Raw genomic sequence first — 24,829 nt, forward strand, 5'->3', positions numbered from 1 at the left:
TTGTGCTTTGGGAGTTCTGTCTGTGACAGTCATGTTTGTGCACAAATGTTTGAATGCATCCCACTTCTCCAGGAGCACAAATCCCATGCATCTGTCCCAGAGGCCTTCTGTAAATCTGTAGATCATGGTGTCAGAGCTGGCCTCCCCTGCAGCATCTCTGTAATAAAAGGGGATCTCCTTATTACTGTGCCTGAAGGATGGGCTCTTCTTCCCAAGTTGGAGCCAAGAATGCGCTCAGGGAATTGCACCCAAAAAGGCCCTGTTTCTGTGCCTGGGTTTTCCATTGGCAAAGCGGGGAAACACTCAAAGAGTGATGTGTGAGGGAATGAGGGCTGGATTCAGCTGTCACTTGTGGGTGCCCAGTGCCCCTGCGGAGGGTGAGTGGTCAAGAGGTCTCTGCTGGGGACTGTCCCACGCATTAGAGGGCTGGTGACAGATGCCCATCCTGCTGGAAGGCAATATGGAGCCACCTGGAGAGCAGAGGGGATCTCCAGGGCAGCGTGTGCCTGGGATGGGCAGTGAGTGGAGACTCCCCAAACCAGGTGGAGTCACCCAAAGGCAAAGGGCCAAACCAGGGAATGCACCACATCAGGGCTCTGCAATCTCAGGAGAGGGAGTGGACTGGGTCTAAGGACACCTCTGAACCCATCCTGAGCAATGTGAAATGCCCTGTGATTGCTCCAAGCATCCTCCACAGCCACAGACCCTGGGGAGGGTTTGTCAGGTGCAATGATGCTGGTCCAGCTGGGTCTGCCCTCACCAGCATGACCAGTGCGGAGACACCCCAGGACCCCACAGCCCGCTTGCCCTGCAGAGCAGCACCACCAGCCCAGGGCCCTGCAGGGAGCACAGGGCAGGGGTGCAGGAATGGCCGGCCGGGCCAGCACGCACGCATGCACCTGGGGAAAGACTCTCTGGGGAGCAGGGATGTCCCTGGAGAAGAGCAAAGGAGCAATTGTGTGCTTGTGGGGAGGAATGTATGAAAACCTGTTTCTGTGTGTGTCAGCTCTGGGCAGGCTGCCCTGTCACTGGAGCTGCCTGAGAAGCCCCGGGGCCAGGACTCTGGTGCTGTGCTGGGGAGAGGGGCTGCCAGAGGGGCTGCAGGCAGCCAGGGTTAAGGATCTCTGGTCATGAGAGCAGTGGAGACCTGGAGTGCCTGGCCTCCATTGCCTTGTGCCATTGCTGGCCCCCAGGTGTGGGGCTGATGGGGAGGCTGACACCCCTCTCTGCCCCCCAGCAGCTGCTGTGCCCTGCAGAGGGGCTGGGGCTGTGGGGTGAGTGCCCAGAGCTCTGCAGCCCCCTGCGTTGGGCACTGCTGTGGGGCCACCCCAGCCTGGTCTGCTGTGCTGGGTGGGCTGGGGGGAGGGCAGGGGAGGTGGGGAGAGCTGGGGAGGGTCTGGTCTGGTCTGGAAAGGGCCTGGGAGAGGAAAAATGCCAGCAGGCAGCTACTGCATGTGAACGGCAGTGTGGGAGCACACAGCCATGTGCTTGCAGGCAAATGCAGGTCTGCTGGGAAAGGCAGCAGGACATGGCGGGTGCAGGAGAGAAGAGCCCAAGTTGCTCCCTGTGTTGCACGGACACACTGGGGAAGCTGCCCCAGGGCCATGGTCCCAGGCCAGCCCCTCACATCAGCCCTTTCCAGCAGTGGCTGCTCACCCAGCTGTGGGGTGGTGCATGGCCAGCTCCATCCTCCTGCAGGTCTCCGTATCCCAATGGAGGGGAAAAGGCCAGCCTTGCAGGGCCTCTATTCTGCACCAGGCCATGACAGATCCCAGAGCATGGCTGTCTGCTGACCCCCGTGTGGGGCACAGCACAGGCTGGGCTGGGCAGGGGCCCAGTGCTCAGGTCCCCCAGGCTCTGGGGGATCATTTAATAGTCATTTAATAATAACCCAGCCCTTTTCATGTCAGAGATCTCTGGTGCCAGCCCCACCTCAGCCCATTCCTGAAAGGCTCCAGAGAAGCCCTGGAGGGAGCTGGAGCTGCCTCAGGCCCAGGGAAGTCTGCCGGCTGGAGGGTTTGACATGGGCACAGCAGCAGCGGTGCCAGGAGCAGGGGAGGAGCAGGGAAATTGGGGCGAAGACCCCTGCCCTTGGCTGCACGGCTGGAGCACTGGTGGGCGATGCCTTTGTATCTGGCAAGGTTCCGGGCGTGTGGTGGATGCCAGCTTGGGGGCAGGAACACTGGGATTTTCATGGTTTTCAGTGCAGCCGTGACTGGGAAAGGCAAGTGGGCAGAGCCAGACACACACAGTTGCAAAGGCTGGGGTTGGAAATGGCAGTGTGGGGCTGGTGAAGGCCCTCCCTCTGCTCCCCATGGGGAAGGGAGTCCCCAGGCGATGCTGGACTCCACTTTGGCTGAGGGGAGGGGAGCACAGGGCAGGGCAGAAGAGGCAGATGGAGCCTCTTGGGGTGCATGAGGGAGATTTCCAAAGCCCAGGCCTGAGCCAGGCACCTTTAGATCTTCCACTGATGCTCTCCCAGCTGTGCTTGTTCTGCCCTGCCCCAGGTGCTCTTGTCCCTGTCCCAGCTGTGCTGGGACAGAGGCTGAGGAACAGGAATTCATGGAGTTGCAGAGGCATTTTGGTGGGAAGGGGCATCTGGAGGTCTCCATTCCAACCTCCTGCACAAAGCAAGGCTGGCTGGAGCATTACAGTCTTGTCTGGCCATTGCTGGACTGTTCCTGACCCCAGTTACCATCTCCAAACCTGCTCTGCTCCTCTTGTCCAAGCACTGTGGGATGGCAGCTCTCATCAGTGGGACCCTGCCCTGCCCTGCCTTACCGGCACCCTCAGCTCCTGGCTCTGCTTCCCACAGGGAGCAGCCCCGCTCATGGTGCTCCTGACAACATAATCTTTATAGTAGGAACCCTGGCACAAATGGTTCATAAACTGTTGAGCTGTGATACAGAAAAACCTCTGGTCATAACTATGCATCGTAAAATCAGGCCCAAGTGCCTGGCTCACTTTTTTGCCCAGCTCAGACTTTCTGTGCAGTGTTACCTGGGAAGGGGTCCCAAATGCAAAGCTCTCCTGCTTACACCTTTAAATTGGCTGTCAGGCAGGAGTTGCTATGGAGCTAGGGTCACCTTTTATACCTACAACCTTCTCTGGGATCTGCTCAGGTCACAGCTTTTCTTGCCAAGGCTTTCCTGACTGTAGTGAGGGGGTAGGTCTGAGGCAGAGATGGGGAGTAAGGTCAGCAGGACGGGGACAGGGTCAGGTCAGCTCAGAGTGACCCCAGGGCGTTTGCAATGGCAGGAGATGTGTTTGGGGGGGCACTAGCTCCAGCCTGTAGTGTTTCACTGAGGGTTCAGGAATCACTCTCCAGTGCCCCTTCCCTGGGCTGCTTAGCTCCCCACTGCCTCTCCTGTAATTGCAGAACCCTTGTTTCCCCATGCATCCCTGGATTTAGTGCTTTACCTTCTAGTTACTCCACTGTGGACCTCACTTTGTGAGGCTCCACTCACTGCCCACCTCCAGGCACATGCTGTCCCTGGAGATCCCCTGAGCTCTCCTGGGGGATCTGATTCCCCTCCAGAAGGATGGGCATCTCTCATCAGCACTGTCACCTGTGGGACAGCCCCAGGCAGGCAATTCAGAGACCATTGCCCATCTCCACTGGCACTGGTCACTGAGAAATGAGCCTCAGATCCATCCCCTTGTCCCTAACAAATCACCCTGGGACTCTGAGCTCATCCCCTGCAGCCCTGGAGTTTGCAAGTAGATCCCTTAGTGGTTCAGTCCCTTGGGTGTATTTTTGACTCCATCTTCTGAAAAAAGGCCAGACATCATTGAGGGGATCTCTTTTTATTGTAGAAATGCTGTTCTGGAGGCCACATCTGGCATAAGGGTGCTCAGTGCCTGGTCCTGCGTGAGCTCACAGGAATGCACAGGGATGCACAATCCTACCACCATCACGTTAGCAAAGCGCTTAGGCTATATGCACACATCAGAGCATATCAGGACAGTTTGGAAGGGAGGAGAGCAGGCCTGAAAAGAGAAAGTCCTGCTGCTGTGGGTGGATGTGTCTCCAGAAAAGCTGCAGCCCCCATGCGAGGGCTGCAGCGAGGAAATACCTGCTGTGGTAGTGCCAAAGCAGACACTGCCAAAACCAAACTCTCCTCAATGCACTCGGGGCATCCGAAGGAGCTCAGACTAGCAGGCTCTGAGGTTCCTCTGTCTCTGCTGATGAAGGGAGAAGCCTGGATCAGATTCAAATGAGAGATTCCTGAGGAGATGGGGCGTGAACTGGATATTTGTGTTTGTTTTTTAACATGGACGTAAAAGAGGAAACTACAGAAAGAAAGAAATGCACAACAGACAGCCTTGATGCCGGATGTCCTGGTGAGTGAATGAATGTGGGACAGTTACTGGCGCTGACCTTGTACCCACTGCATCAATCTCTTCAGGGCCTCCTTGAGCTCCTTGTTCCTCATGCTGTAGATGAGGGGGTTCACTGCTGGAGGCACCACCGAGTACAGAACAGCCACCACCAGATCCAGAGCTGGGGAGGAGAGGGAGAGGGGTTTCAGGTAGGCAAACATGCCAGTGCTGACAAACAGGGAGACCACGGCCAGGTGAGGGAGGCACATGGAAAAGGCTTTGTGCCGGCCCTGCTCAGAGGGGATCCTCAGCACAGCAGTGAAGATCTGCACATAGGACACCACAATGAAAATGAAACACCCAAACACTACAGAAAGAGTAGCCACACTACCCCCCACTTCCCTGAGGTAGGTGTCTGAGCAGGAGAGCTTGAGGATCTGGGGGATTTCACAGAAGAATTGTTCCACGACATTGCCTTGGCAGAGTGGTATTGAAAATGTGTTCGCAGTGTGCAGGAGAGCACAGAGAAAACCACTGGCCCAGGCAGCTGCTGCCATTTTGACACAGGCACTGATGTCCATGATGGTCCCATAGTGCAGGGGTCTGCAGATGGCAACATAGCGGTCATAGGCCATGACAGTGAGGAGAGAAAACTCTGCTGAACATAAGAAAAAGAGGAAAAAGACCTGGGCAGCACATCCCAGGTAGGAAATGGCCCTGGTGTCCCACAGGGAATTGGCCATGGATTTGGGGACAGTGGTGGAGATAGAGCCCAAGTCAAGGAGGGAGAGGTTGAGGAGGAAGAAGTACATGGGGGTGTGGAGGTGGTGGTCACAGGCTACGGCTGTGATGATGAGGCCATTGCCCAGGAGGGCAGCCAGGTAGATGCCCAGGAAGAGTGAGAAGTGCAAGAGTTGCAGCTCCCGTGTGTCTGCAAATGCCAAGAGGAGGAACTCGTTGAAGGAGCTGCTGTTGGCCATGTGGTCCCACTCGGCTTTGGGGACTGTCTAAAGAGGAGAAGACATTGAGAAGGTAGGAGAGACCTTCCTAGGAAAAAAAGTAACATTTCTCTTTGAAAACACCACATTGCCTCTCTCTTTTTTTGGGGAGGATCATTGGGCAGGTACCGTGCTTGAGGTCTGGTTTGTGCTGGCTGAGTGTGCTGTGAGGAGCAGAAGCCTCTGCCCCAGGGCTCCAGAGGAGTCAGTCCTGCTGTACAGTAGCGGGAACATGGGAACAGGGGTCAACAGCTCTGACACTCACAATTTCTGTCAAATAAAGTCTATTTGTCCTGTGGAATGGCTTTTCACTGTTTTCATTACCTGCTCTAAAGAATGAGAGTTGAGAAACAGAGTTTTAGGGAATTTTTAATAAAGTTTGTTTTCTTTTAGATGTCCTTGTCACCCGTGGGGAGCGTTCCTCAACGGCACAAATTCTCAGTATTTCTACTGTGAGTTTTTAAAAACAAAGATTCACTGCCACTTAGTACAAAGTGAGAACAGCTTGTCTGTCTATTAGCCTTGTTCCCAGCTGTCCTGTGCTCACACCACTTTGAGCTGGAGGACCATCACTCTCATACATTGCCCTAGAAAGAAATCAGCCACTGCTAGGAGCAGATGAGTCCAGTTTCAAAACCACAGATGTCCAACCATCTCTCCCTTTCTCAGGGTACCAGAGAGAGGTCTCCGCACTCCCCTTCTAGGCAAGAACACAGGGCTCTTTTCAGCTGCCCGTATACAGTTTTCCAACACCATTTCCATCCTCTCAGCATCTCTACAATTTCTTCATGGGTCTCTCAGACATCACAGAGATGCTATGAGGCAGCGGTGCCCTTCTGGAGGGCAGCTCAAAGTCTGGCAGGACATGACAGGGAAACGGTCAAAGGATGTTAGGACTGAAGATGAGCTCTCCTGAAGGGAGAGTCAGCTCAATTCCTAACCCCACAGACTGCATTTCCTGGAGCTGCACAGGCTAGAAGGGGGTTGAGGACACCTTGCTGCAGTGCAGACCCCTCTCTTGCACAACTCACAGTGGTGGTGCCTGAACTGCAGCTGAAAACCCCCCAACCCCAGGGAGCTCGAGAGAAGAACAGGAGCAGCATGGAGAGGAGGGGAAACAAGGAACACCACCATGATTCTGCTGCCAAGGAAGGCAAGGAGAGAGAGACAGATGGGCACTCAGGAAAGCCTTCAGCTTACCCAGCTGGGCATGCCACCTCACAGAGGGTGACATCGCAGGGCAGTCACTCTCAGCCCCTTTGTCGGGCAGCAGTAAACAGGCCCAAGGCAGGAGAGAGGCCCCTCTCCTCTGCTGGAGGTCTGGCTGCAGAGGAGGTGGCTCATGCCCTGGACCCCATGACTGTCAGGACAGAGGGTCTGCTGGGTGGGAGAGGAGACATGGGGGACTCGCTCAGAGGAAGATGTCAGCATCAAAAGTACTAACCATGACTTGCCTAATTCCATTCTCCCATGATGTTTCCGTTAACAGTTCCCTCTCATTCCCTGCCCATCTCTGCTGCCTGGAGCTATCCCTGTTGGCAGCTCTTTCTCTGTCCCAACATGTATTCCTGGTCAGTGCTCCCAGACCCCTTCCCAACCTCTGTGTGCTCAGTTCTGCCCTACAGAAACCTCCCGGATCAGGGTACTTGCCAGGGGCATCTCTGTGCATGCACATCCTAAGGAGCAGGTCACATAAAGTCCTATGAGGCCACAAAGGTGATTCTGATGCTGTCTCTAGGCTAACGTGTGCATGAAGCAGCTTGCTGAGGTTTCTCACAAACCTATTAATCTCTCAGAGTGAATGTTCAGGAGTCCCAGTTCCTTGATAAAACAGAAAACTCTTTCTTTTTTTCTCCCTGACAAAATTAGGGAACTGAAAGCCCGGACGCCTGAAAAAAGGCACCTTCTCTTTCAAGTAGCCCTTCTCTTGATATTCCTCTTGGAAAGGCTCCTCAGACATCTCCTGTGCATGAGCTAGAGTTGTGAGCAGTCCTGATCCACTCAGCACACTCTCAGTGGGAAAATAAACCTGCCCTGCTGGGGGTCGCTCCTCTCACCCAGAGCTTTGTCCTGCAGCACCGTGGGGAGCTCCCTGGGCAGGCTGAGTGCTGACCCTCACAGGCGGCAGAATCACTGCTCTGAACTTCTCTGGATTACAGCCCTGCACAGACCTGAGGGCACACCCAGGCTTCACCCCCACGCAGCTGCCCCTGGCAGAAGGGAGCAGCATGCCCTGTCCCTGTGACTGTGTGGCAGGGAATCCCTGCTCTAAAGGATCTGCTTCTCCTATGCACTAGAAGAACGGGGAGAGCAATTCTTAAAAAGCCTGTCAGTCATGGGATGGGATGGATTGGGTTCAGAAGTCCCTTCCAGGAACCTCAGTAGTATTGCTCTCCAGTCAGAGCCTTACCGTGCAAAGGGCTGTGAAGATTTCTCCCACAGTGAGCTCTCCTCTGTCCTCCCACTCCACACTGCCTTGCACTTCTCTCTGCCTTCTCTCAGCTCATGTCAGCAGCAGCAGGCAGTGCCCACAGCTCTGCTGCTCTTTGCAGAGGAGCTGCTCCTGCACACAGCTGTCTCTGGGCAGTGCTGCCAGGTTGCCATGAGCTCCCTCCATCCCAGGAGCCTGGCCCCACTCAGGAGCAGAGGCCCAGCTGAAGACACCAATGTCTCTGTCCCTTGTGCTCCCTCCTCCTGGGAAAGGTGAAGTAGACTAAAATAATCACCGATGGTCCCTCTCTAAGCACTGAAGGAAGACTGATTCCAGCATTGCCCTTTGTTTCATCAGAGGATGGTTATCTGCAAGAGGTGGAAACGTCCCACTGTGGATGTCCCTATTCCCATCTCTTAACTAGGCAGGACACCTACACGGGGACAAGAAGGGAGCTCACCGAAACATGGTTCAGATATTGATTCTGATGAGTCCATTGAAGCATCTTACACGAGGTTAGAAGCCCCTGAGCTGCAGTGGGATTCATATCCCTCCCGTGAACTCCACAAACACACTGGAGGTGGGATTCCCCTTGCCCAAGCTGAAGTGAGCACAACAGAGGTGTCTACAAGCAAGCTCCTTGTCTAAACTTCCATTGTAATCACTGGAGATGGAGGGTGGGAGTCAGTTGCCCACACACAAATACCTGGGGACAGCTGAAGAGACAGAGCTGGTCCCAGGCATGTGCCAGTGTCTGCTTGCTCTGATGGAGCAACTGTGAGACCTACATCCTTCTAGAGCATCAGGTGGGGGCCAGGTGGGGAATTGCCTTGGCCATCTGTAATGACACTAGATGCCTATTGCTACTACTAGAGCTCCACTCACTATGAAGCAGAGACACAGGCAGACCTCTGCAGTCCCAAAAGCTAACAGAATTCAGTGTGGACACATGATTCAGTGACATAAAGACAGGCCATAGGCAGGGACCACGTCAGATGCCTGCGGTGTGTAGCACAACCACATGTCTCTAGCACAGAGCATGGCACCTGCAGGAAAACCATGCCCCTTAGAAGTGGTGCTGGGCAAATGCCCCAGGGCCTCTCAGGTTTCCTACCTGTGCCCAAACAACTGGATCCTACTACTGCCTTTAGGCCAAGTCCATCTCGGCTACATTCAAGTGTGCTTCATAAATGGGAGGCACATCACACCAAGGTCTCTGCTCTACTCTCTGCACTCTCAAACCCTCTTGCTCTCCTCCCCCTGAACCTCTTCTCACCCCTGGATGTCATGAACAGGGAATGGGCTAATGATGGCCTCAGGGTGGCTGGATCACAGGCTGTTCAGGCCCAGGGACTTTCTTCACTGGCACCTTCTCCTGCCTGGAGATCAGTCCACCTCTGTCACAGGCCCCACAGTGCTGCAGAGTCAGCTCAGGCAGCCAACCCCTCTCCTGACATTCCGGCACAGCCCAGCTCTGTTTCTCCCTGCCTTGGGCACTGCAGGGTTTGCTCTCTTAGTGGGAACCTCCTTTCACCATTACATTGCCATCTGCAATCTATTCCAGCATGTCTCTTCTCTGAAGTGGGACCATTGCACACACGGTGTCCTTGGCTCTTGCTAACAGGTTTCACCATGACCAGTCTGTTCTCTCTGCCACAGCTGAGGCTCTGGAGCCCAAACAGATGCAAATGCCTGCAGCCTGGGGCACAGCCAGGAGCACAAGCTGTCACAGGACTGCAACATCACTGGAAGAACAAACGTGGTGGGATCACCCACATGACTGGAGGGCTGTGCTGGTAGGGTACAAGCTCTTCAGGAGAGACTGTCAGGGACAATGAGGGCGGGGGGGTCCTTTGTGTGAAGGGGCAGCTCAGATGTGTGGAGCTCTTCCATGGAAGAAGCAAGGCTTTGGGTGAGTGCTTGGCTGCAGTCTCCTTTAAGCAATGTGAACAAGTCTGTGGATCACAGGCCCTGGTTCTTAGGGTGGTGGTTGTGATTTTCATGCCCCAGATATTTACTGGAAGGGCAAGCAGCAGAGTGCAAGCAGGCCAGGCGGTTTCTGGAGGGCATCGGGGACAACTTCTTAGCACAGGTGTACGATGGGACAATACTCATGATACTTTCTTGTATCTGGAAATTTCAGACAGGGAGGAACTGATCAGGGATGGGATAGGCAGTGGCAGCCTTGCCTACGGTGACCATGAAAAAGTAGACTTCCAGATCCTGAGTGTAGCCTGAGTGGAGTGAGGAAGGATAGTAGCAGGGTGCAGACCCTGGACTTCAGAGGAGCAGACCTGGGCCTGTTCAGGGGCCTTCAGCTCTGAAGGGCCCAGGAGCTCAGCAAAGCCACCAGCTCTTTAAGGACAGCATGTGCCACATACAGGGATGGTCCATCCCAATACTCAGTAAAACTAATTCCTGAAGATTCCTGAAGAACCCTTCCTGAAGATTTCCACTATTTGACCATAGGAGAACATTGACATTAAAATTAGCCAATCATTTGAGCTGCTGAAAGTGGGCTCCTATCTCTGAAATGCTGAAAAAAGCTCTTCACCTTTTCCAGGCAGAGCTCAGGTGTCCAACCACAAGCACCCAGTGGCACTTGGAGAGGCCCTGGTGTCTTTGAGGTGCCTGCCTGGGCCTGGCAGCTCTTGCAGGGGACCTGTGGGAGACAGGAGCCCCTGGGAGCTGCAGAGGGAGGCTGGGCAGAGGGGACCAGGGCACCTGCAATGGCACCAGCTGTCCATGACCCTGTGACTGCATCCCAGCCCAGCTCTGAAAAATCACTCTCCCAGGGCAATAAGAACACAAAGAAGTTTCAAAAGCTGAGAAGTATAAAGAAACTTTTTTTTGCTTTAGATAATTTTTTACATTTCTTTCTTCTTTCATTTCTATTGACAGTTTCTAAGGATTTCTTTCATAATAAGGCCTACACTATTAAAAATGGTATCTTTGTGTCTCGCACAAGTCCAGTGCCCTCAAACCACTCCCTGCCCAGGATCGTCCTGCAACTCCTCACTCTTTGCACACAGTGAGTTGCACCATGAGGTGTCATGAGCTCACAGCTGATAGAGGAAAGCAGGCTGATCAGCTTCAGTGAAATGCTCTATTTATTGATGGCCGAAATTGCACGAATCTCAATGCACCTGTGTTACAGTGACATCAAAGGAGTCCCTACACATCTAGCCACTCTCCCTTCTCATTCCCTGCATGGTCATGAAGTGTGACTCCATTTGAGATGACAACAGGGATGGGAATTAGCTCACTCGATGCCAGATCCCTTCAGGGCAGATGTCTCTGGCTAATCCAATTGTCTGCACTTCCCTTTCTAGTCGATCGAAATAGACCTCCCACTATGACATCTGGAGATGCTTCTCCTGGTGACCAGCTAATGCTCCAGAAAGGTTCTCATGGCTCCTGGGTCGCATTTCCCAGTGTCACACAGGAACACAGCTACACAGGGCATCTTAGGCAGCAGTGGCATCTGTATGTCTCTGTAAGAGCTTTTATGTAAAGCTCTTGTCACTACTGAAATCTATAGGAAAAATAGCTCTATTCAAGAACTGAAAAAAAAATTTTTTTTCAGAACTTCAAATATTCTTTAGCAATTCTAATGACTATTTTCTTCTTTTTTGATTGGCAGCAACATATGAATGCACTACAGAAAGTATTCTATGTGAGTTCACATGTTTATATATATGTCTATGTTATTCTTCATGATGCACTTCCTGGCAACACTCTGAATCTAGAAACTTTGTTCTGAGAAACTACTGTATTCAAATCAACATGTCTCCTCTCCCTTCCTCTGCCTCTCTGTCCTCTCTTCCTCTGCCTAGTCTCTCTTTACAGAGGCCTCATGGCCCCTCTGCCCCCACCGGAGAAATCTCCTGTTGGATCCTGCCAAGCAGATCCTGAATGAGCTGAATCACCTACCAGAATGTCACCCAGACTGCTGTGTCCTCTTGTCCTTACTACAAGGTCTGCACTGGCTCATCACCTGCTCCAAGGCAAAGCCCTGTGCACTCCAGCCACCCCTTTGCACAGAGCACACCTGCACCTCCTCACCACCCCAGCCTGCCTTCCCCAGGAGCCCAGTTTCATGAGGACAAGAAGAGAATCACACCACCTCTCATCCCATCAGATATGATATACAGGTGGGAGGATGGGGAGAGGCAGGCAAAGGGGACACGGCTGCAGTGTTGATTGTGAGGTCACTTCCACTGTAGCTGCCTGATTGGCCCTCAGCAGATGTGCTGGCCAGCAGGCATTGTGATGTCACCCAGTGCCTCAGAGAGCCCACCCAGCAGCAGTGACAGCCCTGGGGAGGGGAGGGGGCGATGCAGGTGACAGGGACCCGTTTGGGTGCTGATTGTGAGGGCACCTCTGCTGCAGCCACCCCACCAGCCCGCGGCCGGCAGGCAGGCACGGCTCATGGCCACCCTGCTCAGGACTAGCCCTCTGCAGCAGACCTGCCACCGAGCAGCGCACAGCTCCTCACCTAGGTCTTCTCTGAGCCCAGCATGCTGCCCCCGTGTCCCAGAGACACCGTGGACATTATCTGGAGGCTTCCTTTGGCACCTCAACCTTCCCAAAGTAGCGCATGATGGATTATTACCAGCCAGAGGGGTTTTTTAGTGTGCAAGGCCTGCTGGGACAGCCCTGCACCACTCTAGAAGGAACTGACCCTCACTTGCTTTTATCCACGCCTCACTGCCAAGAGGGCACCTTTGTCCAAATCAGCTCAGATCCACACTTGGGATTTCATCTCACAGGGGGTTCACTTGCAAAGAAGAGTCCATGAGTGAGCTAAGACCCAGGCTGTGTCGGAGATGATCAGGCAGGAGCTTCAGAACCTGCAGGCCTCAACCAGCTCAGTGACACATTGCAAAAGGTGCTCAGCTGAGTTGGACACCTGATCTGTCAGGTCAGAAATGACTCCCCCAGAGCAGAGAGGAGCATGTGGAAAGGTGAGGAACACAATTCTGAGGGGCCTTGCAAGTTATCTGCAGAAAACAACTTCAGCTTTGCAAGCTGGTTCTCAGCTATGACCCCTGAAGTATTTCCTGCTGACTTGCAGGCAAGTGCTTGAGCATCACGACTCCTGTAGTCACTGGGCATCTGGGAGAAGTGTTTTTAAAGGCCTATTATTTTCTGAAGAAATACTTTGTCTTTGGAAGTTTCCTTATTTTGGCCATTTAAAAAGCTAATAATTGTGGCACTGCCACTTGAAAGAGTGCCTCTGAGTGCTCCACTGTGGCAAGACCTTTTCCTTGTTAACCGTGTGGGTGAAAAAAGGTGAAAAAAGATGACCTCTTGTACCCCAAATACTCTAAGCTCCATATTTCTATGTACTTCACAGTCATGTCATATCTGGCTGCAGATCCTGGCAGGAGCTTTGGAAACTCAAGGCCTGAACCTCAGCACACAGAAGGCAGCAGGCTGCCAGCACACCTGGCTCTGGCCACCAGGGCAGCCTGGGCCCTGCGAGCCAAGTCACCTCCTCACCTCCAAGGGCTCCCCAGCTCCCCAGCCTGGCAGCACTCCCCACGCACACCACTGCTCTCTCCAGACACCTCTTCCCATTCCAAACACCAAGAGCCACGGGCCACCACTCCTCGCCAGCACAGGGCATCCCACCACTGTGATTGTCCACTTCTGCCCCTCGCCGCATAGAGAATTGCCAGCCAACTTTCTTTTGTATCAGCTTCCCTCAGCAGTTAGCCAAGAGGCCTCCCTAATCAGGTGCCCTTTTGGGCCTCAAGGAGGGAGGCCAAAGCTCTTGGCACCACTCATCCTCTCCCAGGCCTTGCTCAGGTGGCTCGCAAATGACCACATGGTGGCACACAGACACACTGACCAGCTCGCACAGGGCCAGGGCACCAGTCCTAGACAAGCAGGCTTCCAACCAGGAAAATGGCACAAGCCTTCCGCTGCTCTCAAGCAACTGCATTTCACTGTCTCACCAAGAACTGGGGCTTCTCTCCCAAGCAAAGCCTTGAGCCAAGCCAGAAGGATATGGCAGTGCTCCACTCATTGGCACCTGGAATTTTCAGGGCTGCAGGGAGACTATCCCATCAGGGGCTCAGAGAGGAGGAGTCAGGGGTGGGGAGGGAAGAGGTCACAATGCAAAAGCTCTAAGACTTTCTCCTCAAAAAATGAGGCAAAACTCTAAAAGCGCTCAGGTAGGAAACTCCAAGGGTCAAGTGCTTCCAGCACACAGGGTCCACAAGGCCTGCCCAAAAGCTGGCAGCCTCCTTGGAGGATGGCTGTGCTCACCATCACTCCCTTGGCTCCAGCTACTCGCAGCAATGCTTCTAGAGCTAAGTGGGGCTCCTCACACCCACCCAAAGCTCAGGCAAAAAACAGCATCTTGCCTGTGTCAGCACCTAATGACACCAAACCTAGCAGACTCATGCCTTCACGTGGGCTGCTCTCTCGTTTCCCTGCTGCAGCACAGGAAGGTCCCACTACAGCAGGACAGTGGAAGAACTTGCAGAGACTGCAACTGGAAGGAAGAGAATCCTGGGCTGTGCATCTGTTGTAAAGCACGTTACCTTGGTTTGCCTATTCAAAGGGACTGCTTGTCTAGGGAGACTGTGCACAGGACGGGATCATCCTCCCTTCAGAGTCATCTCCCAAGAACATACCTGCCCGTCACCAAAGACCACCTCTCCACAAGGCCTTCACTCTTCCAAAGAGCTGCCAGCATACTAATGCCCAGCTGGCAATGAGCAACTCCCATGGCCTTCTCCTCCTGCAGCAAACTGCTGCAGGGGAAAGCTCTCACTAGGAAAAGCAAACGAAAGGAAAGGAGGGTAAAAGCAGGCTTGGTTTGCATCTCAGAGCAAGGAGAAACACTCCCTGCCCTTTAGTCTGGATCCTGCTTGCAGATCCTGGCAAGAGCTAACAAAACTCAAGGCCTGAACCTCAGTGCACAGAAGGCAGCAGGCTGCCAGCATCCCTGGCTCTGGCCACCAGGGCAGCCTGGGCCCTGCGAGCCAAGTCACTTCCTCACCTCCAAGGGCTCCCCAGCTCCCCAGCCTGGCGGCACTCCCCACACACAACACTGCTATCTCCAGGCACTTCTTCCTGCGCGCAGCACCAAGACCCTGGGACCATCGTCTGCCTCACCACAAGGCACCCCACCACTGTGACACCCCAAACCCCCACCCCTCACCTCACAGAGGGTTGCCTGCCAACATGCAGCTATACATCATGGAAAGAGGGCACATGACCACATATGGCAGCAGCCAGGGCACCCACAAGGGCCCCAAACACACAAGGACCAAATCTTTAGCCTTCCATTTGCTTCTAGTCCTCAGGGGGCTTGGAACAGGCACTTCCTCTGAACAGCCAGTCACTGCCTTGGGCCTATTCACTTCCCACCTCCAGGAATCAAGGAACAGAGATATCCTTCAGATCTGGGAGAAAAATCTCAGAAGCCCCCTGGTGTTTTCATGGGGCAGAATTTTCTGTAGCGCACACACACTGGAAATCAGAGATTACTTCTGTCAACACTCACACCTGCTCTTAACTCACTTAGCAACATAAACATTCTGGCTGGACTCCTTCATTGACTAGCGGAGGGTTGTAAGCCTGAACTTAGGAGGATGCACAAAGTCAAACTCCATGTCTACGTTGACAGCCAGGTGCCTGCAGCAGGCCTATGTGCTGCTGGCACAGCAGTGACCTCAGCGTAAATTCCAAGTCATGTGCAAGCTGCTGGCCTTCCAGGTACTCTGTCACCAATGACCTCACAAGGGATTTCCAAGCTGTGTACCTGATGCTGGCCTATCAGGGACACAGAAAGAGATGACCTCACAGGCACCACCACAGCCACATGCCTGTTACAGGAATTAGGAAAAGGCCTGCAAGCAATTCTGGGCAACATCTCCTAACAGCAGGATTGCACGGGAGCAGCGACCATGGAGCTGGAGACAGCAGGGCCTCATGGCCCAGGCAGAGGGAGAAGCCTTCCCACAACTCCCAGGTCTGGTTCCTGCCCCAGTGCTGAACACACCCAGCAAATCCTCCACACCCCCAGGACAAGCGCTCTCCTGCTTGGGGCCCTGACACTCTGAGACACGGGGAAGGACTGCGGCCAGGGCATCTCAGCGGGTGGAACCAGCAGAGCCGGGATTCAGCAGCTCTGCAGCCCGGCCTGGGAGCAGGGCTAATGCCAACGGCCAGGGCAGCACTTCCCTAGTTGCATCTCCATATAGTGCTGTAGAGCCCTGCAGGTGTCAATCCCTCCTCCCAGCACACTCACCAAACCCAGAAGTGACCTCACCACCAACATCCAAGCCATGGGCCTTCTCCTGGCCTAGCAGCTGCTCAGACAGAAGTGACCTCACAAGTCCATACCCCCAGCAGGTGCCTGCTGATGGCCTATGGGCTTCAGACAAGGAAGTTTCCTTGAAATAACATCACCAGCCATGAACATGCTGCTGCCCTGCCAGGTACTCTGACCCAGGAGACCTCACAATCTGCTCCCACACCCATCTGCCTGCTGCTGGCCTATCAGGGACTCAGGCAGAAGGGACCTCAGAATCAACAGCGGAGCCATGGGCCTCCTGCTGGCCTGGCAGCTACTGACCAAGAGCTGATCTGACACTGGGGATCTCCTGGCCCAGCTCTCGCAGACAGCAGTGACCTCCCTGCCCACAGACCGGCCACGAGGCTATTGCCGCCTGCAGCTGCCCCTGCCTCCCCCAAGGCTCAGCCAGCTCCTGAGCGGCCGCCCGGACTCACCCTGGGGCCTCGCAACGCTCATCGGGCAGCGAAACACCCGCTACGGACCAGTTACTGTCCCCAAAGCAGCAGCTCTGGGAAAGGCTGGACAAGGGGTCTGCAACCCAGGGCAGGGGCAAAGCTTCCTGTCCCCAAACCCCTCCAGCCGCCCCAGCCCAGCTGCTCGAGGGCAGCCGGCACGTCTGGCTCGCAGGGCAGCTGCCCCGGGGCCAGGGCGCTTTGTCCCGTGCTCCCGGCCCCACCAGCCCCTGCTGCAGCTCCGGAAGGAAAGCAGCCCCGGGGCAGCACCGCTGCCCCCACCCCGGCGGGAGGGCACCTGCCACCATCAGGACATGCCCGCAGCCCCGCCAGCCCCGCTCGCACCCGCTTTGCTCCTTCCCTGCTTCCAGGGCTGGGTTCTTTCGCATGCTGCAATCCGATTGGCTGAAAGAGCCATCAGTCAAACCCATCCCGCCCTCCTCCTCACACCAGCCAATAGGAGGCAGCACTGGGGCATTGCCAGGGCAACATTGCAGCCTCCTGCCCCGGCGACCAGCTCTGCCCCTCCCCTCCCCTCTTCTCTCCTCCCCCGCCCACGCAGTGAGGCGCCATGTTGTGGGCGGCAACGCGGGGTGCAGCGGGGCGTGGCAGGGCCTGGGGGCAGCCTGGCACCCTGTGGCCCGGGCAGTGTGGGGCCCCGGGGCCCGGCTGCTGCCCCGCAGGGTCTGGGCTCTGCCACAGGGGCCCTGCAGGGCTCCTGGCTGCCCTGTGCCCGGGGGCCGTGCCAGGCACAGGGGAGCAGCCCGGGGGCCGGTGGTGGTGCCGGCCCTGGCGCCGGTGCGGGGGCTCTGGGCATGGCCGGGGCGCTGGACCCACAGGCAGTCTCCTCCTGCCCCCGGGCAGGGCAGGGCAGGGCAGGGCCCTCTGGCCACTGGGGCCCCGGACCCTGCCCACAACAGCCCTGGGGCTCAGCAGCCCTTGTGCTGTGCCCAGCAGGGCTGGGCCGTGGCCAGGCAGGGGCTGCTCTCTGCGGGGCTGGGCTGGGCCCCAGCATGTCGCTCCACAAGGCTGAGGAGCACATGGGGGCACGGGGCAGCGATGGAGAGAGCAGCTCTGGGCCTGCCAATGGCTTGGGGCCCGGAGGAGGGCTGGGGTAGATGGCCCTGATGGACTCACCTCAGCATTGCCCATTGTGGCTTAAAGAATGCTTGGGATCAGCCAGGGCTTATGGAGTGGCACTGGCACCCTGACCTGTTTCCAAGCTGCTCTCCCAAGCATGCTTTCTTCTGGCTGCAGAGGTTTGGCCCCCATTTGCAGGAGGACGGGGCTGTGACCATCTGAAGATGGCATCTCCTTGCCCAAAACATGCTCTGCCAAAATGAAGGCAGAAGAGGATCCATGGGGAAGGAACAGAGGTTCTCCCAAACAAGTAAACTACTAGGATTTATTACGAGGTGAAGGTTCCATTTCCAGCAAGGGCATTTCCAGAAGGCTCTTGAGAGCCCCACGGAACTGCAGGCCACCCCAGCCTCTGGGATGCAGCACCCCTTTCCTGCCAGAGCCAGATCCCAAAGGGGGAGCCACTCCCAGGGAAACCTGGCCATGGATTGCCCCCACCCCCACAGGATCCTGGGGGCTTAGGGCCAAGCCCCAGGACCCAGGAGTCACATTGCCTGCCACATTGTGCCCCCCATCCAGTCAGGACTCTACAAGGCTCTCTTGGCAGCCCCCACCCTGTGCAGCCACCCCCACAGTCCAGGATCCACTGTCGTTTTTGCAGTTAACAGTCTCTGTGTGGCACCTCAGGAAGGAGCTCCCAAAGCCCTTACCCTCAGTGGGGAGCCGCAGGAGCGTTGGGAACAAGGAGCTGTGGTCTGGGCTGATGGTGTTGGTCCAGCAGTCCTCCATCTCGCTTGTCCCCTTGCCCTTGGCTTGCCTGTCCAGATGAGGAGGAAGGACGCTCTTCCTGTCTCGTTACACAACACTCTCTGATGTGCTCCTGCTCCTCTGCCTGCTGGTGAGGGGTCCCAGCGTGGCTCCCATCCCCTCTCCTTGCCCCGGAGTGGCTCCAAAGGGCAGTGGCAGGCAGCACATGAGCAGTGCCCAGCAATGACCAGGTCTCGCAGGGAAGTGAGGGTACCCCTGTGGTCCCAGGGAGACCTCTGCGTGAGGTGGCACATCCCACTGTGAGCTCAGCTCGTGTCATCAGGGGGCTCAGGCGGTCACTGCCATGGAGATGGCACAGCCAGGGAGAGAGCAGACAGATTTCCCCTCACGTCCTGGAAAGCAGTCACCTCCCCTCACCCCAGTTATTTTCCAGAACTTGCTGATAAATCCTTCAGGAATGTCTCCAGATGGTGCCAAAGGCTGTGAAATATCTCAAATGGGGCACTGGAGAAGTCACCTCTACACCCCTTCACTGACAGGTCTCTGCCCTGGGCAGACCTGTGCAGGAAGCCGGGCCTTCAGGGCTTATTTAAGGTTTGTCATTTTTCAAAGACAGGATCAAAGTCATGTGGGATGAAACAGCACAAAGTGTGGCCACAGGCTGAGAGGCTTTGGTGAGCTTCAAAACTGGTTTCTGCTGTGGGTTGCTCTTTTGTCAAAGTAAGATGTAGGACAATATGGGACAGGACAGAGCCTTCCTCCTTTAGGCGCCAAAGTTTTTAGAAGTCCTTGGCAAGGTTTCTCCATCTGTGGTGCTTAAGATAGAGAGAATATGCCAGAGAAGAGCAAACATGCCCTTAACGCACATCATCCAGGGGACTTTCTCCAGGACCCTGGTCCCTGCCATGGGCCAGCCCAGGTAGCAAATTTGGGGGGGTTTCCCATTTCCCATGAATATTGCCCTGCTTTCTTTTTGACTGTGCCTGGGGAAAGCTGTTTCTCATCTTTGATGTGAGTTGGTCCATGGGCTTTTCTGTGTCACCTCAAGGTAGTGCTTCTCCCTTGGGTACATTCCCTGGCACCCTGGATCCGCTCGAGGACATTGTCTCACTTGGGTGGGTGTGCAGCCCTGGCACCCTGCATCTCCCACAGTTTTGACCCTGGGCTTCTCAGGACATGCCCACACACAGCAGTGCTGCTGTCCAGGCTCCAGTGCAGAGCCTGGAAGGTGGTGCAGTGCCTCAGGACCTGCATTTGGGCTCATTCAGAAGTTTGTGAGGTGACCAGCTCCCACCTCTGCAAATCTTGCAGAAGGAAGACTCCATCCCCCTTGAATACTGTCAGAGATGGGGCTTTCCAAGTCACTGCAAAAGGAAGGACTCGTTTACTTCTTTGGGTTGCTTATCCAGCCTGTGGCACCCCCTCTGTGACGCTGTGAGCCCAGCTGTGCACCCTGAGGTCTCTGCCCGTTCTCTGCCCTGTCTCCTGGGTGGCTACTCAAAATATTCTCTGTGCACCAGGGCCATGGGAAGTGTTGCTTTAGAGAGCTCACTTGAAGCTGTGACATGTTGTGGAGCTGAAGATCTGACAGCGGCTAGTCTGGGATGTGGCCATGCCCCCACACCCCCTCCTGCTCCTGGCCCAAAGCTCCAGGAAGGTGTCTGGGGAGAGCAGTGGGTTTGGTGTGAGTGGGCTGGGTTTCCCTTGACATGCCTGAGTCCTGCCTGGGTTGCTTTTCACACTCAGGAAAATCCCTCTTCTCTAGAGGCTTGCACAGTGTTTTCCAGACCTTTGTACAGAAACACAGCCTGGTCCAAGATGCCCAAGAGCAGCACAGCCCCTGGCACAGCCCAGGACCCCCAGAAGCCATGTGGCTCTCTCTCATATGTCCACATGTCCTGATTAAATTGACAATTCCCAACATCCCCTTTACAGCACACTATCCAGGCACTGTAACACAGTAACTCTTTCCATCACTCTGTTCATTCCCATACCGAGCTGCTGCTTTCCATTTCCATGAGTTTAAAGCTTGCTTTAAGTCTTTCAGCAGTTTGTTCCTCTGGGCAAGTCCTAAATTCTGTTTCTATCTAGCATTTCCTATCTATCCAAAACATTTCTAGTCAGGCTGTCTGTTGTGGAAAGTGAACCTCATTGGAGGCAGCTTGGACTTGGCATACAGTTGAGGAGTGTAATTATCTTTAAGGAGTGTAATTATCTTTATCTTTTATGTATCAAGCTTTATTTTTTTTCTTGCAATTAAAAAAAAATCCTTGTGTGTCTATTTGCAGCTAGTTCTGTAAGGCAAGCAGGTGGGAATTGGAACATATGAGATGCAACATTCAGCTACAGACTTCATGGAATAAGGATAGCTTTTAACCAGAGTGATACAAGTCCCAGGTGGCTGATGAGAGAAATGGCAGGGTTGGGGAGATGGGGAGGAAGGTTGTCCATACAGAGTCTGACCTCTGGGACACTGCTTTTCCTACATGTCCAGGCTTCATAAAGAGACACTCTTTGATAGCAACTGGAGAATGTTGCTGTCACTTATTCTGAAAGCTGGATAATAATGATAATAATAATAATAGTGATAATAATAATAATAGTAATAATAATAATAATACCTTTAAAAGCAGAAATACTTATATATTTTGAAGTCCCCATCTTTCAGCTACACTCCTGAAACTTCTCCAATTAGCCATGCAAGACTTGAAGAAAATTACAGAGAGAGACGTGGTTCATCAGGCCTTTTTGCATTGTAATGAGCCCCATGGTGCATTTGGTGCTGAGTCCATGAACTTCAGCTATTGCAAGGAGATTGAGCAAAACGTTCAAGTCAAAGTCAGAAGCAAATCCCAAACTTTTGCAGAGCGTTACTAGATCCCTCTGAGGGCCATTACCAGCAAAGACTCACTGGGGGCTCATGAGAGCAGAAAATTGTAATCACCGATTACAGGTAGGCAAAGGAAATGTGCAGGTGGCTCTGATACCATGTTAACCCTTGGTGTGTTTTTCAAGCAAAATGGCCAAACATGGACACTGAGACCCTGGGAAGGGAGATCCTTTCCCCCACGTGTTTTCCCTGGCTCTTCCTGGGGGCAGTATGTGGGTGGGGGTGTGCAGTGTTGATGCAGGACAATGACATGAGACCTGCTGGGCTCCCCAGGGGACAAGGGGACAGTGAGGCCCTGGTGTCTACTCATAGGCCTCAGTGGCAGAGACAACGACCATAGGAGAGAAAGACATCAGGTCTGTCGGAGGCTTTCAGCCTGTTTCAGGCAGTTGGCCTTCCTTGCTGCCTGGGCACACTGCTGTCTGACTAACTTGCATACTAACTGGTGTGCAAGTATACTGTGGGAGGAAGTGTCAAAAGCCTTCCTAAAGTCAAGGTACACAGTGCTTTTAACACAGAAGGCCATGAGGTTGGTGAGGCATCATTTCCCCTCAGTAAATCTATTCTGACTGTTCCCTGTCACCCTCTTCTCCTTTGTTTACCTACAAATGGGATCAGAGAAGACTCGGTCCATGACACAGGGACTTTGGGAGGTTTCTTGTCCAACCTCCTGCTCACATGGTGATCAACACTGAATTCAAAACAAGTTTCTTGGGACTTTGTGCAACAGAGTCCTGAAAGCCTCCGAAAACAGAGAGTCCATAACCTCTCTGGACCCTTCTTCAAATGCTTCGTTATCCTCAGTGAATTTCCTTCGTTATATCCAGTTTTGACTGCACTTGTGTCAGCTTATACTTGTTGCCTCTCATTGTGCTGCCAACTCTGCAAAAGCCTGGTTCTTTATTGATGATAACCTTGAACTGGAAAGCTACTATGAGTTCACTCTAAGGCCTCTCCCTCTCCAGGCTGAACAAGGCCTGTTCCCTCAGCGTCTCCTCACAGGGCAAGTGCTCCAATGCCAACCACCTTGGAGGCCTGCCACTGAGCTCACTCCAAGTGCTCAACAGTGTTCTTCTACAGAGGGCCCCCCATGGATGCAGTATCTGTAAGTGCTCTAACGAGTGTTGAGTAGAGGGCAATAATCACTTCTCTTGATCTCCTGGCTGTGCTCTCCTTCAGGCAGCCCAGGATGCTGTGGCCTCCATTCCTGCCAGGGCACGCTGCTGGCTCATGCTTACCTTGCTACCCACAAAGACTCCCACATCCTTTTCTGCACAGCTGTTGCCCAGCTGGGCACTGCTCAGCTGTATCACTGCAGGGTGTTGGTCTACCCCAGGTGCAGGGCCTGGCATTTCTTTTGCTTTTGAATTTCACAAAGTTCCTGACAGCGCATTCCTCCTGCCTGCTGTGGTCCCTCTGAATGGCAGCCCTTGGGCTTATGACTGTTTTCCTGATGAGGTGCCACCTGCAAATGTGATGAGAGGTGTGTCCTCCAGGTCACTGATGAACCTGTTAGACAGGACAGGTCCCAGTATAGAGCCCTCCATCCTCCACTTGTCACTGGCTTCCCCGATAAAGCCAGACCCATTCATAAAAACCCTCTGAGCTCAATCATCCAACCAGCTTTTCACTCATCTGCTTGTCTACCCAGCCTATCATAATGCCCTATTTGTATCCAAGAATATAGTGTGAGACAGTGTCAAACACCTTGCTAAAGTCATGGCAAATGACATCCACTACTCTCCTCTCCTCCACAAGTGCAGGTCTTCTATCACAGCAGGCAACCAGGTTGCTGAGGAATGATTTGTCTTCAGTAAATCCATGCTGACTGTTCCCTGGCACATTCTTCTCCCTCATGTGCCCAGAAATGTGATGCGGGAGGATTCACTCCATGAAACACTCCTCACTCAAGTGAGGCTGAACGGCCTGCAGCTTCTTGGGGTGTCCTTGTGGCCTTTATGAAGACAGGCAAAAAATATTCCTTTTCCTGCTCGTTGGGACCTCCCTTCATCTCCACAACCTTTCAAAGATGATAGAGACTGGCCTTGTGGCAATAGCAGCCAGTCCTCTCAAAGTCCTCAGATGCAGCCCATCCGGTCCCATAGATTTGTGTGGGTTGAGTTCTTGCAAATCATCTCTCACTGAACTCTCATCCACCTTTGGTTGATTTTTTTTTATTTCCTCTGGAGTCCTGACTCTGGGCACAACAGCCTAGGAGACCTTGTTGGTGAAGACTGAAGACAAGAAGGCCCTGAGCTCCTCAGACCTACCTGCATCTCCTGTTACTAGATTCCCTGCCCAACCGAGCAGTGAGCCAACATTTTCCTTTCTATTCTTCTACTGTAACTGAACCCGTAGCAGCTCTTCTTCATGCTCTTGATGTTCCCTGCAATTGTCAGTCCTTTGGCTTCCCTAACACTATCGCTGCTTTGCTGGACAATATTTTTGAATTGCTCCATTGCAGCGTCTCCCTCCTTCTGCTTCCTGCATGCTGTCTTATTGCCCGGGGGCTGAGGTATGAGTTCCCAGAGTAGCCAAGCCGATCTCCTGAGATGTTTCTTAGTTTTACTGTGTATTGGGATGGACTATCCCTGTGCGTGGCAGATGCTGTCCTTAAAGACCTGATGGCTTTGCTGAGCTCCTGGGCCCTTCAGAGCTGCCTCCCTTGGGATCCCCCAGCGGTGCCCTGAATAGGCCCAGGTCTACTCCTCTGAAGCCCAAGGTCTGCGCTCTGCTGCTGTCCTTCCTCACTCTGGTCAGGATCTGGAAGTCTACTTTTTCATGGTCACCATAGGCAAGGCAGACACTGACTATCCTATCCCTGATCAGTTCCTCCCTGTTGCAAATTTCCAGACACAAGGAAGCATCACAAATATTGCCTGTTGTGCAGCTGTGCTAAGAAGTTGTCCCCGATGCCCTCCAGAAACTTCCTGGCCTGCTTGCACTCTGCTGTTTCCTCTTCCAGTGAATGTCTGGGACATGAAAATCACCACCACCACCATAAGAACCAGTGCCCATGATCCACAGACTTGTTCACATTGCTTAAAGGAGACTGCAGCCAAGCACTCACCCAAAGCCTTGCTTCTTCCATGGAAGAGCTCCACACATCCGTGCTGCCCCTTCACACAAAGGGCATCCCCCCTCCTCATTGTCCCTGACAGTCTCTCCTGAAGAGCTTGTACCCTACCAGCACAGCCCTCCAGTCATGTGGGTGATCCCACCACATCTCAGTTCTTCCAATGATGTTGCAGTCCTGTGACAGCTTGTGCTCCTGGCTGTGCCCCAGGCTGCAGGCATTTGCATCTGTTTGGGCTCCAGAGCCTCAGCTGTGGCAGAGAGAACAGATTGGTCATGGTGAGACCTGTTATCAACAGCCAAGGACACCATGTGTGCAATGGTCCCACTTCAGAGCAGACACATGCTGGCACAGATAATGGGGCAATGTAATGGTGAAAGGAGGTTCCCACTAAGAGAGCAAATCCTGCAATGCCCAAGGCCAAGGAGCAACAGAGCTGGGCTGTGCAGGAATGCCAGGAGAGGGGTTGGCTGCCAGAGTTCACTCTGCAGCAC

General features: G+C 54.0%; 1 protein-coding gene across 1 annotated transcript; it reads right to left on the minus strand.

Annotated features, from left to right (window-relative positions):
- Positions 1-4,367: 4,367 nt before the first annotated feature.
- On the minus strand, positions 4,368-5,303 carry LOC135326329 (olfactory receptor 14A16-like). Its single transcript, XM_064504210.1, has one exon. The coding sequence runs from the start codon at positions 5,301-5,303 to the stop codon at positions 4,368-4,370; it is 936 nt and encodes a 311-aa protein (XP_064360280.1).
- Between the last annotated feature and the right edge of the window lie 19,526 nt (positions 5,304-24,829).

The sequence above is a fragment of the Dromaius novaehollandiae genome, unplaced genomic scaffold, assembly GCF_036370855.1.
Source record: "Dromaius novaehollandiae isolate bDroNov1 unplaced genomic scaffold, bDroNov1.hap1 HAP1_SCAFFOLD_27, whole genome shotgun sequence".
Lineage (NCBI taxonomy): Eukaryota > Metazoa > Chordata > Aves > Casuariiformes > Dromaiidae > Dromaius > Dromaius novaehollandiae.